Source organism: Acipenser ruthenus, chromosome 17, assembly GCF_902713425.1.
Source record: "Acipenser ruthenus chromosome 17, fAciRut3.2 maternal haplotype, whole genome shotgun sequence".
In the NCBI taxonomy this organism is placed as follows: Eukaryota; Metazoa; Chordata; class Actinopteri; order Acipenseriformes; family Acipenseridae; genus Acipenser; species Acipenser ruthenus.
In genome coordinates, this window is record NC_081205.1 from 1,371,349 (window position 1) to 1,388,552 (window position 17,204).

The 17,204-nt window shown below is 42.5% G+C and overlaps 1 protein-coding gene across 4 annotated transcripts in view; it reads right to left on the reverse strand.

The window, feature by feature from the left end:
- Positions 1-4,348: 4,348 nt before the first annotated feature.
- The window catches only part of LOC117423439 (rab11 family-interacting protein 4A-like), a 55,500-nt gene continuing 42,644 nt past the window's right edge, over positions 4,349-17,204 (reverse strand). For 3 of the 4 annotated variants that reach the window (XM_034039239.3, XM_034039237.3, XM_034039238.3), the window contains 11 exons: positions 16,518-16,652; positions 15,147-15,182; positions 14,725-14,824; positions 14,273-14,376; positions 12,476-12,616; positions 11,936-12,017; positions 11,637-11,774; positions 11,071-11,229; positions 9,956-10,033; positions 9,533-9,676; positions 4,349-8,850 (listed from right to left, as the gene is read on the reverse strand). In XM_034039239.3, the coding sequence (XP_033895130.1) occupies positions 8,734-8,850; positions 9,533-9,676; positions 9,956-10,033; positions 11,071-11,229; positions 11,637-11,774; positions 11,936-12,017; positions 12,476-12,616; positions 14,273-14,376; positions 14,725-14,824; positions 15,147-15,182; positions 16,518-16,652 (1,234 nt within the window). In that variant the 3' untranslated portion in view covers positions 4,349-8,733. The remainder of the gene's footprint in view (positions 8,851-9,532; positions 9,677-9,955; positions 10,034-11,070; positions 11,230-11,636; positions 11,775-11,935; positions 12,018-12,475; positions 12,617-14,272; positions 14,377-14,724; positions 14,825-15,146; positions 15,183-16,517; positions 16,653-17,204) is intronic. The other variant, XM_034039236.3, reaches the window with a different exon arrangement.

Genomic DNA, 17,204 nt, shown 5'->3' on the forward strand with positions numbered 1-17,204 from the left:
CCTGAGCAACTCACTTAACCTCCTTGTGCTCCGTCTTTCGGGTGAGACGTAGTTGTAAGTGACTCTGCAGCTGATGCATAGTTCACACACCTTAGTCTCTGTAAGTCGCCTTGGATAAAGGCGTCTGCTAAATAAACAAATAATAATAATAATAATAATATTATATTTCCAGAATGCAGAACAGTCTCAAAAGACTACACAGAATGCATCCCTAGGATATTCTGTCTCCTTACTCAACACTGACCTCTAGTGTTACATTATAGACACTACTTTTTTTAAGGACAAACTACATTGCTGAATGATACAGCGTCCTGCCAAACCCACATAGGTTCTCTCAGGAGAGGAATTGGTGAAGTCCAGAGGTGTGGAGTACCTGGTCCATCCTTCACGCCAGAGTCATACTGGGAGGAAGCAAAGACACACACAAAACATAACAAGACTGCAACAAATCAAGGGCTGCTTGAAAACCTTTTTGTTTACCCCTGTAGCATCCTGTCCTGCTGTAATCTTGCATGTTTTTGTGGGCCAAACATCATGACCCCTGTGTGTTTAATTTCACACATCAGTCCAATTAGTGGAAGCTGAGTTTTTGCAAACACCAGTCATAAATTCCAAGCTTACAGTACGTGGGAGCAGGCTCACAGCGATATGTTAAGAATGAGGACGTGTGGTTCAGCATGCTGATCCAAGCTGGCCTTGATCATTGGGAGCTGTATTCCTCACAGCACTGGTGCTGTCGAGTTTCCCAGGCCTCATAGCAATAAAAAAAGCAAGCGACACGGAAAGACAGGGCAGCATTTTATTACTGCTGAAGGGATCTGGAACAGTTAAAAGTGGAACTCGAGATCCTCTCAGGACACCAGCGGATTGGGCTCCATTTGAGACTTTAGATAAACCCAGAAGGAAGGAAAACACGGTTCCAAGGCTGGCTAATATTTTCAATATGCTCCAATGCACGCAGTTATCAGATAATAACTCCAAGTAGAATACCAAGGCAAAGAGAAATGCAACCGCACATCTCTCACCAACGCGTTCTGCTCCCACAGATTACTGTAACTATAATAAGTGCTTAGACTTTGTGCCTTCATGGTTATTCCTAGAAACAATGTGTGTGTGTGTGTTTTTTTGTTTTTTTTTCTTTCCCTGTGTTGTGAAATTAAGTTAATGAGCAAGAAAACAGCAGCTATTTAGGGGACGATTTCCAAAAACTTTCTTTCCAGAGAGGTGCATAGGACTTTTCCAGTATGCTACGTAATTAAACCGCCACACTAAGGGTAACTAAAGACTTCAGGAGGTATTTTCTACAGGTAATGCAAACTGGGGTCACTGGTTTCAAGACACAATATCCATGCGTGAGCTCTCAAGCCTGCCGAAAGAGATGAAATGTGATGGTAAATTTGAAATGTGGAATACGTTAGTCCACTTGGAAGACCACTGCCCTGGCTGAGAGAGGGGCTGATTGCACCAACACTGATTACATTGTGCTTAGGAAATTAGCTGTTTGTTAGCAGCTCAGTGCTGTCCCTGTGCCAGAAATGTCCCAAGCAAAAAGGAGAGAAGAGGCTAACTAGTCCCCTGATGCATGAGTATGTACCCGATACATACTGACACTCTGATGCAATCTGTACTAAAGGTTGTCTTTAAGATACTGGGAACTATAGGAAATGCAGAAACCTTAATGTACCGCGAATAACAAGAATGCTGGCATGCAGGATACACTACTGTGCAGAATCCTCCAACAGGGTTAATGAAGGCAATGGGGAAAGGGTTTATTGCAGTGTGTTCATGAATATAATTCCTGGAGAGCCACCTAGTGGATGCTTCGGAAGTTTCGGAAAATACTGGGCATTTATTGAAAAATGGGACAGCTGTTTAAAAATCATTAAGTGAGGTTAATACTGTACATGGAAATCAACTACTACGTTTGAATCTAGTACTAAAAAAATATTTAGCATCTATCAATCAGTATTCTGTAGCAATTTATAAACTGTACAACAGAAGCAGGATCTATCAATCAGTATTCTGTAGCAATTTATAAACTGTACAACAGAAGCAGGATCTATCAATCAGTATTCTGTAGGGCAGTGTACGATGGTGCAGTGTTCAGTTTTACACTAAATTTAAATTATTCATGCTTAACTGTGTGGTCCAGTGGTTAAAGAAAAGGGCTTGTAACCAGGAGGTCCCCGGTTCAAATCCCACCTCAGCCACTGACTCATTGTGTGACCTTGAGCAAGTCACTTCACCTCCTTGTGCTCCGTCTTTTGGGTGAGACGTAATTGTAAGTGACTCTGCAGCTGATGCATAGTTCACACACCCTAGTCTCTGTAAGTCGCCTTGGATAAAGGCGTCTGCTAAATAAACAAATAATAATAATAACTGCATAGTTTAGCTTTCTGTTTACTCAGACTCATCACCAGACGGGCATTGTTGGCGTACCTGTTGGTTTACATCGTCAAAGGTAGTTTTAGCTGCAGACAGACATGCTTCCTCCCTCCTTTTCTGTACATTTTTACTGACTGACTTCCTAATAGAACTGTATTCCTTCAGCAGCTTCTAATCAAAACCTCAAAACAGCTGGCTTTTGTTAAATCAAAAGGTTTATTTTCTGAAAAAGAGTACAGAGTAGCAGAATAGTGCGCGAATGTGACAACAACAAAAAAAACATCAATTACAACGGAGTTTCTGGAACTCTCCAGATATGTACCCCTACTACACCCAGAGATCTTGGGAGTTTTGCAAAATAAAATCATAGAAAACAAATAACCTTCTATTTCAGTTATTCAAAGATTCGGTGGAGGTTTGCCAAGCAACGTACACTCTAGCCCAGTATTATGAAGCAGAACCTATCACACACTACAAACACCACACAATGCCTCACCATATATATATATATATATATATATATATATATATATATATATATATATATATATATATATTTTCAAACACACACACTACATAAACATATATATATATTTTTTGGCTGGGTGTAGATACACTAATAAGCCTCCAAAGTAAAACGTATAAAAAAAACCTCAAAAGACTTTACTCTTACTCAAACTGTCCCGGGACGGTAGGGGTGGTGGTGAGGACCCATCTCACCGGCGAAGCGTGGTGGGAAGCCGGATTGTAAATCGTCTCCCCCTGCCACGAAAAGCCATCCAGAGGAGTCCTTTCCAAACGACTGACATCCTGCGCGCCTACAGGAGCACACAAATCAAGGTTTCTATGTAGAGAGATGTACTCGTAACTTCAAAACCCTCAAAGGGTTGTCAAGTATACCGAAGGCGGCACCTTATAGTTTTACCTTAAAACTACACACTGGTTGAAAAAGGATGCATACAAGTTAAGAGTGCTTTCAATTTATATGCATAATGGGTATAACTTTTCAGAAATATAGGTGCTGATCCGATAAGCCTACACCGCGTTTATGTTTTCAAAGGCTCTAGTTTTGAAAAAAGCAAAGTTTACAAATATTGCACGCGTTACACTCCTCTTTCTTTTGTCACTTCATTGACATCGACTGAGGCCTTCTGACTTCACTGTGCAAAACGGTAGTTTAATTAAGACTTATTTCAGTATTGTACTAATGACATAAACAGCTTTGCAGATGTTAAATCCGGACAAAGTAAATGAATGGGCCTGCCCGCCGTCAAGGAAATAATCTATGACGATTGCAACGATGTTGCAGGCTCTGCTCAAACTAAAGGGGTGTTTTATAAATTATATTCTACTGTGTATAAAACAAGTACTCACCGGCGACACTGGGGAGTATCAGAAATTCCTAAATTCTATAATAATTGGGGCGGTGTTGAACCCCCCCTGGACACAATATTACCAGCGTTACTCGAGTTAGTCTCCCTCTCGCACCTGCTGATCAATTTACAGAGGAACTTCCTCGCTTCCGACTTCTCCAACCGTGCCACATACAAAAGCAGGTGTAGGTGCACGGCGATTACATGTTTGCACCAGCAGGGGGAGCCTTCCTGCTGAGCAATACATATTTGTGTATTACATATTTCTAAAACAAATTCAGCACAGCCCTGCATCTTCTTGCGTGTGAATCTAAGCAGGTTCATCATTAAACACTTAAGAGGGTTGAACTCCCTTATAAATGACTGTTGCTGTGACACCTGTCGTCTTTTTTTTTATTATTATTTAAGAATCAGTTATTTGTAAGGGTATTAAGTTTGATGGGGTAAAAGCTGGATAAAATGAACCATGCCACTCCCTTTGTAATATTTAGTTTGAGCCAGTTTTGCGTGGTACTGTGCAAATGTTTTTGCCTTAATTTGCTTTCTTAAATATATTTTTTTGCAACAGATCCCAACACACAACACAGGTCTGCAATATATTTTCCTTTAATCATGCTGAAAAGCAAATCACTATATTTACAGCGTATGGTAATACAGCATCACTAGATGTAAGGAGTCAAATTAGCGTCCAGGGCCTGTGTTCATACAAAACCTCACAGACGAAGAAAGAATGCTTTACATGTGACTGGGTGGTACAGCACAACAGTAAATCAATGCTTCTGCATGGCGCCGGGGATAAGGTTACAAGCAAGAGTGATGGAAACATTTGTAGAGGCAATTTTGCTTTTACATTCGCTCATCTAGAGTTCACATCAGTTTGCCTGAGCTGCACGCTTTTGCTAAAGCTTTGTGTGTGTCTTTTTGCTTTCTGTATTCATCAGCGGGAGAAAGACAAAATAAAAACAGAAATGCATTCTTTTAAAAAATCACATCAGAAGAAATATTAATTCTCAGCCATGTGATCCAAAACTAGGCAACCTGTCTAGAAACCTTCAGACGTTAAATGTGTGCGTGAGGGTGTCTGACATAATGTGCGTTTAATGAGAAAAGCAGACTGGGTATTGTATCTTGGATAAGCTTGCCTAGCGTGTACCTTTGTAATATATGCAGATGGATCCTGTCTTTTATTCATTTGTTGCCATCCAAGGTCTGCATTTTCTCATAGAAAAGGAGCTCCAGAGTATAGTTTAACCTTATCCTTCCCTACTTCACTTGTGTATTCCACAGCTATTTTACTATCGGCTCAACACTGAGGACGGGGGAGCTGTCTTAGTCTGGAAATGTGAACACAAGAATATCATGGCGGTAAAAAGTTGTTAAGATATGATAGACGGCAAGCCCACATTACTGGTTTATATTTAACAAAATGAGATATAAAAGATTAGAATCTAAGCCACGTTTATTTTCCAGACCACATGCCAGAATAAGGCTGTCCAATAAAAGGTCAGATTCCCCAATCTAAACCCCAAGATGGTTTTATCATGTGGTTAATAATTAGCCTCTTATTGATTTACTGTTTTTCTAGGCTTCTTGTTTGCATTTCCCATATATATATATATATAAAAAAAAAAAAAACATATCTGGGTCAAGATCTAATGTTTTCATGATCTAGCATTCAAATTAGACAGTAATTGACTAAGGAAAGTGTAAGGCCTAGCACAGCTGATCTATTTAACAGTGTGTAAGACTTCACTGTATTTAAAACAGGTACGATCTAACAAGCACACCTCGGATTACCAGCCTGCTAGATGGAGGGACCTGCCTCTCGGTCGCCCTGGTGTTTCTGGGTTAGTGATTGTGCTGTCAGTGCCTTTGTATGGGAGTTGAGAAAAGCAGTATTGCCTCATACAAATTAGAATGGGTTGTTAAAAGCAATAGAAACGTCCCTTTATCAGCCCCCAAAACAATCAGAGGTCGGGAGAATCGGTGACCAGTGCAAAATAAATATTCTTAAACCACAAAACAGACAGCAGCAAAGGTCCCACTCTGTTCCCATAGTAAACGACCCAGCGCATTAGACAGAAGGTTAAATACTTTTTTTGTGAACCACATAATTCTTAGATTTTTTTTTGTGTTTTTTTTTTTACAAAACTTTTTTTTTTTTTTTTTCAACTCTCAGACAATAAGTTGTTTCTTGCTCAAAATAAAAATGAGTGCTGCAGATTTTTCACGGCGCACCCCACTCTATGTATGACATCATTCCATTTCCCCCCAAAAAAAAGAGTTTTACACATCGATGTGTGGCACACAAATACAAATAGGAGCTATTTTTTATATATATATATCTATATACAATTTACAATTTACGAGAAAATGTTCAGACATAGATTAGAACATACAAGTATCAAAGCCTTCCACAGAAGCCGGCCAAAAAAAAAAACAATAATAATAATAATAATAATAATAATAATAATAATAATAATAATAGAAGGTACAGTCGTGACACTTCTTGAGTAAAGGCACAAATACCAGAAAATAACAACATGCAAAAACAGAATGACGGATTGTGCAACAAAGCAAATCTAAATGGTCACAATATAGTTTACAGCATTTACATTTTCTCTACATACGACTCTTTTAAATACTGCATTTGCAACATTGACTGCTTCTGTAGCATCTCAGTAAATTTTTGTAACTGTCTATAAGAAATGAAACAATCACAATTAAGTATGAATTGATACATTCATGGCATTTACATTTACATATGTGTTTATTGTGCAAAGTTCACACCAGCTGAGGACCAAAACATACCTGCTTCTTACTTTTTTCTTTATGGCGATTCCTCGCTCTGCTCCTGTCCTCGAAGGCCTGTGTGCTGCAGCTTGTCCTACAGTGATTGATGAGCATGTCTTTGTGTACTGTATATATTATTTGCTTACTCTGAGTATAGAGGCAAGGTCTACGTTTTAGTTTGCAGAAAAGAAGCCTAAATTCTGTTGACTTGCACAATTATTCAAAGTTCCTAAAGTAGAGCGTGCTTTTCCATTGTGGTTCCTTCATTCCCAGCGCCCTCTTGAGTCCTTTTGTTAATGTTGTTAATTGACTGTCCAGTGCATGTAGGCAACACATTGCAGATGTGTACCATGAAATAATGGTTATTACTGGAGGGGGTTCTTGATATGATAGAGGATTCTGATCCCCAGGCCACAGAAACATGTTGTCATGATAATATTCTACACCAGCATTTCAGCACCCTTGTGCTTACTGGGGCAAAATGTTTCAAATCAAGATTTACCATAGAATAGATGAATAAGATCTGTATGAAAAAATAAAGATGTGTATATATATATTTTTTAAAATAATGTTTCCTATAACTTCTTTCTTTCAAAATAAATGATCACTATTTTCCTGTAACCATCATTGGGTTCTAGTTTTAACAGAGAGCGTACAGTATGTATGTATGCATGTATGTATATATATTCTTTGAGATATTTTCATTATTATTACATTCATATTGACTGCTAAATCAATAGAACATTCCTGTGCTTGTAGATATTCCATATATCCAGCAGCATGTCTACGCTGTCTATTTTTAGGTCCCCAGCTGCTTATAGTGAGTCTCCCGGCCATGCTTCCACAGCTGCTGCAGAAACACGCTTGAACAACGTGACCGCAGAGCTCTGGCCTCCCCTTGACCTCTCCTAACTCCAGGCCTTCTGGTTTTAGACCCCAAAGCCAACACACAGCTCCCTGTAAGTCCCATGCCATGCTCGGGCACTGTGAGTGTGATTCAAACCAAGCTAGCAAAACTGAACCACCTCCACTTCTTATTACAGATATTGTCCTGTCATTCTGACAGTGGCCCATTGCTTACGAACCACCCTGCATATTACTGTAACACAAACCACTAAAAACTCAATGAAGAGCTGGGGGGGGTGCTTGATCATTTAGCTGGTGCTAAATATTCAAATCGATTCGCAGCCCTGTTATATCTAATATGTGAATGCAGTGTTGAGCGTGTGCAGTGCAGTGCAGCACTGCTACAGTGTGGTATATCCCTGGCCACTGGATCACAACGAAGAACCAGTCCGACCTCTCTGAGCGTCTCCGGTCTCCGCCGTGAAGGGCGACACCTCAGCACCACTCACTTCACCGAGTCACAAAGCTCCCCAGCCCTCTCTGATTGCTCACTGCTATCTAGAAAACTATCTTAACTGTGAGTTCTTGTGAGCTGTGAGGGTAGCCAAGCCTGGGAAAGGAATCTATTTTACTGTGGGGTTCAACATTCACACAAGATTGAAAGTGCTGCACGGTATACACTGTAACAGTCGCTAGCTCTACTCCTAGAGTCCCAGTCCTTAGCCATGCTGTTTCCCAAAACCCTTCAATTAGTCTCTGATGCAACTGTGTGTCGACCGCACAGCTTTAACAGCAGCCCCCCTTCTTAACATCCAGAGCAAGATACCTGCTTGCAGCACTCCCAGTAAAACAGTTCAAGATCTAGCAGCTACATCTAGAACCTGGCTGTACGAAGCACCACGGACTGTTACTGGGGAAGCACTAAAACACTGACATAATGCTGAGTTACTGGCTTAGCGCTGGCTTCATCTAACACTGTACCTTCATGCCCAGAGGTAGTCATTTTTTTAATCCAGTTATTGTAATAGTATTTTCCAGTTATAACGACTATCTCTAAAAGCTTCTTTAAAGACAACAGCCTTGACTTTTTTTCTTCTTCACAAAAAACGGGAAAAAAAGTGCACGAAAGCCTATACACATCTTCGTGATTCACAGATTACTACAGCAGGTACCAAAAAATCCTTGTAAACACAAAATTACTTTCTAAGCAGTAACAGCGGGTGGAGCAGCTGCAGGTGGTGTTGTTTGGAGGCTGTTTGTTCGTTGTTGCTTTGTGTAGCTCTCTCTCTCTCTCTCTCTCTCTCTCTCTCTCTCTCAGTCCCTTATAGACACATTCCTAGTCCTTGATTTCCAGTATGGATGGATTGTGATCCAGGATGGCGAGAATGATCTTGTCCATGTATTGCCTCAGACGGAAGTTTATCTCCTCCTGTTCCTTCAGGGCTTCCATGAGCTGCAGGGAAACAGAAACAAAGTTCTTAAGAAAAACATTCATTAAAACAACTCTTGTGTTAATTCACCATGCCACTCCCCTCCAGTGCAGGACTACCTGGCGAGATGGTCAGGTCTCAGGCCTGAGGTGCGTTCGCTCACACAGAGATTCCTTACCTTTCCCTTACTAGCTGTAGAGGTTAATCACACACTCACTTTGTAATAAATGGGCCGAATGCAGTCCCTGCAGTGTACAAGAACAGACACTGGGGGAATAAATCAAAGCACAAACATCTACCACGACACAGGACTCCGCTATGCAAATAACCTCCTGCAACAGTTCTGCAGGCATCTATTTTAAACCTGGGTGCATGCTTTATATAAACAGAAATCAAGCAAACACGCCTGTGTTAGACCACATGCAGAGTTTTTCTTTTTTCTGTAAAAGTGCACTGCACTTCTTCTGTCTTAAAAAGACAGGCCAAGGAGTTGTACACATGGAGTCTGCTCCCTCACCCCCTAAGATGAAGGGTGCTCCCTCCAGTGTAGGGCTGGCTTGAAGGATGCTCGCTGGGCATGGGGGTGGAGTTCATATTGGCTCTACATTGTGCCGAAGTTGTTCCACTGAATGCCACCGCCTGGCAGTGGACGAGCAGTTGAGCAGCGTTCCTCACACTTAATCACAAGGGCTGTAATTTGTTTACCTCGTCTCTCGACGCATTGTCGATCTCAGCGGCCAGAGACTGGGCTTTTGTGTGGGTTGCAAAGAGGTTCTTGGCTTCGTAGAGACTGAGGCTCAGGATCTGTCCATTCAGATCATCGTTCTGCTCTCGGAGTTTCTGGTTCTCCTGCAGGAAAGAAAAGAAAAAGGCAAGTTGTGAGCTAATTGTTTCACGGAGCGAAAGGATTGAGGTTCCCAGGAGCTGCAAGGAGGGAAATGTTTCTACAAATGCACTCCTAGAAAGCAAATACAGAGGAAGCTTTCTTCTGAATCAAAGCTATAAGCTGATTGTTATTCCTGACACACATGGGCTAGTGACATGAACAGACAGTGACTCTAAACGCAGTGGATCCTTGTTAGTTCCATAGTGTATGTTAATGGTTTAAGTCACATAAAATAAGTTTACCAGCAAATTGGGGAGAAGGAGGACCCCGCTGGAAACAATATGTTGAATTTCAGCTGGGATATCCTGGGAAATTAATTTCTGAATAAATAATAAAAAAATAAGTTATAAAAGTAGGAAGAACTCGCTGGTTAAAGGTCCGCTCCTCGCAGAACCTAGAACTCACTTTCTTTTTCTAATCATACATTTTAGGTGTACTTGGTTTCCTTTTAACGTAACAATGGCACCAGTGGTTCTCTGAACAGCTCTGGTAAGCATGGCCAGTGGTGTTCTGAACAGCTCTGATAAGCATGGTGCCCTGTGCTGTCAGTGTGTTGTTTGCAAAGCGGTCTATCTCTCTCCCATTCTAAAACTGGCAACAGAAAAGAAAGGAGCCCTCTGTCTTGGAGATTGCAGCTTTCTCACTGCTGCCTGCCAGGCTAAAATAATTGAGTCAGAAACAAAAAAAAAGTGAACCAAATTGATATTCTTGGCAGCCATGAGCTGGGTACTGTCCAAACAGTGCTGTGAATGGCTGGGGGCAGCAGTCACCCAAAGGAGGCCAGGCATAAACAGGGCTTAGACCCACAAGAGCCAGAAAGGACTCCTGAACAACTCCTGATTAACACAATGCAATCTGCATGTACCCCGCACTGCCGATCTTATCTGAAATGCAATGCTTGCTACAATCCAACGTTGCAAAATGAGTTTTTTTAGACGTGCCACAGAAAATGCAATGGCTTACTATGCTTGCTCATGTAAGGAGGCAGGTGTAATTTTTCTAATTACTAAAACAGTATAACACAGTAGATTACTGTGTAAGAATATGCTGTAGTTGCTATTATGTTTTTTGAGACGTTTTAATATTGAAACGACATTGTGTTTTTTGTTAACATGTTAAAAGGTAATCAAGACAGTTTCATGACTGGTCTACAACTCAACTTCAATTTCGCTGTTACATGCACAGTTTAAGTGCTGCAGCTGATGTGTATCCTGTAGTCGTGAATTAATGAACTGATTCAATTACCTGAGAAACAACAAAACACATCGATTACAGACAAATATTTTATTTTATTTCCATTTGGGAAAGCTGGATCATGCTTCAGTCTAAGGCGGTCGTGTGAAAAAAAAACACACACCTGTTTGAGGCGCTTGATCTCGTGCTCCAGCTCCATCTCGCGGGTCTTGGCATTGAATTCGGACAGGCTGGAGGAGGAGCTCCTGCCCCGGCTGGGTCGCTCCGTCTCCAGCTTGAACAGCTGCAGGTGCTCCAGCTCCTTCCGCAGGTCCTCAATGAGCTGGAGAGGAGAGAACCGGAGAAGACGAGGGGGAAACGGGGGGACGAGAGGGGAACGGGGGAGAATAGGGAGGAGAACAGGGTCTTAGACTGCTGTAAAACAAGGAATACCCCAAATGCTTGCAAAAATACATCTGGTTTAGACCCCGATTAGCACTTGTCTTGGACTGCTTTACCTTAAATAACATTAGCTGGTTCAAGATTAGCGATAAGAATCATCCATAACTTTAATACACTCCGCCACAATTCCGAAGGTAAAATTCTAAGAGCCGGAACTGCTGGTCTACCGCTTATAGTTTTACCTTGGTATTTAAAGTCTGTGTGGTAATATTGCTAGTTTAGAGGCGTGACCCGTAACGCTCTCTCTCTCTCTGTCTCTCTCTGTCTCTGTCTCTCTCTCTCTCTCACCTCCTGCGTGGCCTCTCTCTCCTTCTGGAACTCATGTCGGTTCTGTCTCAGCTTGTCCATCATCTTCTTGTACAAATCCATCTCGTCCTTCAGCCGCAGGCTGGTGTCCTCCAGCTTGTATGTCATCCGCTGCCTTTCCTGGGAATAAAACGCAGAAATGGTTCATGATGTGGAAATACATGAAGAAGCGAGGGGGAGTGAAACCCCTCAGCTCCCCCTTGTGGCTGCATTGATATCATCTGGAGATTGATAACTGCCGTTTTAAAAAAAACAAGAAATCCAAAAGACCAAATAATTACCTCATCCAGTTTCTCTGTTTGTGATTTTAATCTGTTTACACTGCTGCCCATTTCCCCGTTTTCATCTTCCAGTTGTTGTACCCTGTGAAGAGGACAGGATTCAGACAATAAGCAAGCCGGCTGGTGAAACAGTTCCCTCAGCCACTAGGACTGTAACTAGGAGATGGTCCTGTCAAACTCACTAACAATAGGTGGGACTCGACAGGCAGTCTTGTCTTTGAAAGACTATACGCAGCATCCCTCTCACTTTACTGTTTAATATCCCTCGAACCTGCCTCCAACAACTGAGAAAAGACTTCTTGAACTGCAAGCTTGATTTCACTTACAAACATTTATTTAAAAAACAAAAAACATGCTTCTGTGCCCTCTAAGGCACAGTTATTTGGTTTAGTAAGGCACATGCTATGCTCTCACGTCGCCTCCTTCATACTTTCCTTTTATTCCTAAATGACGTTTAAACTTCCTAATGCTGCATGTCCCTATTTTGAACAGTGTCCAGTCCAGCCCTATGCCTCTTCTCAGCCCCTGATCAGCTGGTACCTGTTGTTGAGCAGCTCTATCTCTGTGCTCTTCTCCCTCTCCATCTTCACGTAGGCCTCTCTGTGCCTCTTGATCTCCTCCTCCAGCACCTGCTCTGCTCGTGCCTCTTGATCCTTTATCTGCTCCTCCAGCTCATGAACCCTGATCACACAAGCAGGACACCCGGGGTCAAAGGACTGCTGACCAATCCCTTTCCATGCCTCCCTTTAACCCTTACACCCCCCCCCCCTCCAATCCAATTATGTTCCCTCACTGCAGCAACTCCCCAGAGCAGCTCAGGAGATCTGAAGGTCAGTGGCTGTCCTCCGATCCCATCTCCTCTTTACACCCAGGAGCTCAGCAGCAGTCAGTGAGCTACCAGCCACTTGAAGGCAGGAGTCCTCTTGAGCTCACTGGTCGTCGTGCTAGTGGGGGGTCACTGTCTGCTATTAGCTTTTTTTAACATTAATTACTAGTCCCTCTTTTATTCTGCTGAGAATCTTTATCATTTATATATGGTGATATGCAAATGTTTCAGATACATGTGAACGGCTGCATCCTGGCCTGGTGCCTTTGCTGTAAGTTGCATGGTCTGATAGACAGTCGAATCCTGACGATCGATTGAAAGACTGGAAGCTGCAAGAGCGGGTAATGCAGGGTTAATGATGACCGGGCTTTGTGAAAGCATCAGGCCAGTACATGACACTGGGGGGACAGCACAGCACAGCACACGTCTCACCGAGCTGCACGTCTTTCAGTGGTGTCACCTCCACAGATAGTACATGACTCTGGGGGGAGAGCACAGTACAGCACACGCCTCACCGAGCTGCACGTCTTTCAGTGGTGTCACCTCCACAGATAGTACATGACTCTGGGGGGAGAGCACAGCACAGCACACGCCTCACCGAGCTGCACGTCTTTCAGTGGTGTCACCTCCACAGATAGTACATGACTCTGGGGGGAGAGCACAGTACAGCACACGCCTCACCGAGCTGCACGTCTTTCAGTGGTGTCACCTCCACAGATTCAGTGCATTTGTTAGTCTGGCTGGCTTGCTGTTCAATGAGCTCAGTGTCATATTTTATAAATACTTCTAAAGGTTAATCAATTTTCTGGCTTTTTTTAACAGTGCTGTCTGCAAGTCTGCCTGGCTCCTGAAACGCAGTGGTGGAAGGGTGGAGGAAGCATGAGTCACTACTGCAAAAACAAGAACAAACAACTAGACAAGGTGTGCTTTGTCTCTGATGAAGCTGAGCGGAGAGCAGGCTGTGCTGTGGAAGAACACTGGAAACGAGCGACAGGGAATCCTATTTCAATGAGAAACTGAACACCGTTGTGGGACGCTGTTGGTTTGAACCCCAGTTCACCAGCGTGCACAGATGTGGAATAAAGCGACTTGGCTTGGAGTATAACCACACATGCTGTGGCTTACCTGGTGCGGAATGCTGGAACTGACACAGAACAAGCTATATGGAACACAAAGAAACAAACCAATGAAACCTCCATCCAGACCCTGCTGTAGCTCATGATCTCCTTTGTCCTGTTAGACCTGGAGTGGAATGGCCCTCCAGGGCCGGGATTGGACACCTCTGCTCTACTGTATGGGCAATTTCTTTTATTGCATCTTTGTGTTTGTTCCCCATGGCTTGTTCTGTGCCAATGCCAAACTTCGGCACTCTACATCAGCTAGATAAGCCACAGCACATGTGGAGATTCCCCAAGCGACTTCACACCAGCCCTGTGTATCTCATCAAATCATTTCCCTGCTTCCCCCGCACCCCGCAAGGTGTTTGTTGCAGATGGTTACTGCTGCCGTACCTGTGCACCAGTTGTGTGTTCTCCTGCTTCAGCTTGCCCTTCAGGTCCCCATTCAGCGAGCTCTCATTCTCCAGCTCCGTCACCTTCTTCTCCAGAGAGCTCACCTGAGGAGCGTTTCACAAACAAATTAATCCCGTCCGTGCGTCAAAGCACCTCTCGGGACAAAGCCAGAAAATACTAGCACACCTGCGTCACATGCAAATCAACCACGCCGCAGCCTGCAGCACACTGCACATGACTTCCCTGCAAGTTCCTCTTTGGTAAATAATTGGATCCTAAACTCTGTAAGAGGCGCAGGTTCTGGACCATGTTATTCTTTAATATAAAGGCAATTGGAAAATTGGTAAAACGCATGCTGACATATTTACTTGATTAAGCCACATGGTATTGCAAGTACAAAATTCCTGAAACACAGCACCTGCAGCGAGAGACACTGAGAGCTTCTTCCTTACCTTCTCGGTGATGTCGTTCTCACAGGAATCAATGCTGTCTCTGAACAGATCCTCTGTGCTGCCATTGCTGCTGCTGAAGTTGCTGTTGTGAAACAGTTGCCTGTGAGAAAGTGAAACGCACACACATTTAGCAAGTCAGCAGATCAGGAAGGTTCCCGTCCCATAACTGTGTGATGAACATCGCAGAGCAGGGGGGTGAGTGCGAAGAGCCAGTGTGGCTGCTTTGATCTCTCTGCTTGGTTGTGATAGGATCGCGTTGGAGAGCTCACAATATTTTCTCTTTGCAGATGCTTGTCTTCAGCTCAGCTTGTGCTGCAGTGCAATGTTTATTGCATCAAAAAATGATTTGTATATCTGCATATCATCATCTATTCCACTGGGCATAACTTTTTACAAAACAAGAGGCCTTGTTAGTTACTTACCGTCCAAAGGCGGTGCTTGTTATTTTCCTGTTGGGACTGTGAAAAAGCAAAAGAAAAACGTACTTGAGTACGCTAACTGACACAGTTTTTTTAGGCACATCAATTAAACCTAAAAGATAAATGTGTTCTCTAGGCGTACAGGAAAATAAACTATCCTGAAACAACATCATTGAGCACAGATATGCTTTCCGGAGGAAGGGGGCGATGCATGACATGATAATCGACTGCACCAGCAGACCCGACATTTACTTTGGCAAACGGGAATCGTTTTTTGGTTCATTATCGCCCCACTTCTACTGGATTTTAGAATAATATAAACACACACATTTAATGTGTCCTTGTCCAACATTTTGATTGGATAGCAACATCATCGATATTGCACCAAGTTAAAGAGTACCTCACAGTTAGTGTGCACTGAAAGTGCAGTTTAAATGTTATAGAGATCTGAAATTGCCTTTATTGTTAATTTCCAGTGCAATCGGTACTAAATTGTATTTTTTAAATGAAACAGTAATAACATTTAAAACACTTGAGTCAGATCAGGACTGTTTTTAAAAATACCACTGGGATGTCTTTTCAGTAGTAGTGCATTATCAGATCACAATAATACCAGCAATGACAGCACAATGGATTTGGAATACATATTTCATTATGTTTTTGTCATATAAACGAACAGTGTGCCTATATTTAGACAGACATTAGGGTACTATAAGCCCCTAGGTTCAAGAACCATTCAATGCCCTCTTGCCTGTTATTAACTAACCACCTGCTTTCTTTATAAAACTTTGCCACGGTAAATTTGCACAGTAATTTTGTAGTTTTGCCACACTTTTCACGTGATTATCCTCTGCATTTACATAGTTTGCCATCCTTTTTTTTTAATATACTTTACAATATCTCACTGGGCTTTACAATGCTTTCACTATGCTTTATTACACTTTGCTACGCTTTCAGTATGGGAAACTTTTTTTATAAAGGCTTCCCTATTGACTGAAATGATTTCAGGTAGTATGCTTTGAACCACAAGACATTTAATTTGCTAAAGCATCTTTCGAAACCTCACACTTGAGACCTATTGAATGTAGACAACTGAAGTGCATGACAGGTAAGATGTACGGAATTAATTTGTTAGCTACAATCAATGTAATGTAAAACCAACTAACGACCTTCCATTAGATTCAGGTTTTTTAACTTTGATTTGAGTGACTTCCCACAATGAGGACACACACACACGCACACACACACACACAGCCCGAGCAACACACACAACCTTCTTGAAGAATCCAGGGAACTGCTGAAGACGGATTCAAAGGAAGTAGATAACACATGGTCCTCAGTATGACATGCACAGATCTGCAGCCTGCTCAGTACCTGTTGGCTTTCAAGTTCTTCAGCCTGGCCTCCAGGTCGTTGAGAAGGTTGATTTTCTTGCAGCACTGGGAGCAGTACACATCCAGCATGTCATTGTTGTAGGCATGCCTCATCTTCCTGGGGGTTTGACCAGCGCTGTGGAAAAACACAAAAAAAGCCACTGCATTATGTGAAGCCGTAGAGGTGCAGGGATTTAAAGACAATCATCCTTTGCCCTACTCTTAATCTGCATTGGTATCTCTTTCACTGTGCCTTCCTCCATTAGTTCAAGCTGCTCATTTCCATCAATGTTTGCACCTTTACCTCTGTCCCACTGTTTCAGCAAAGACACTGGCTGATGCCGCACGTGTACAGTAAGCGGAGCTGAACATGAAAAGGATGTTGGGGGCTCTAATAAGGGTGGATGACAATGAAATAATACAGATTATGGAGTCTAAAAACCTTTTAATACCAGTAACAACAGAGAGTGCACCCACATGACAACAACAAGGTGGAGCAGCTTTTGAGATATCTGAAGGAATTCTAACACTGAGGATCAGCTCAGGTTAACTGCTTCACCACACCTTGCATTAAAATGCATGGACTGCATCTTTATATGTCATCTATCTGCGGAGAAAGGTTTGTTCGGTAAAACTAGTCAGTCAACTCATTCATTAAATGAACTCCTCCCAAAGGGACTGTATGTAT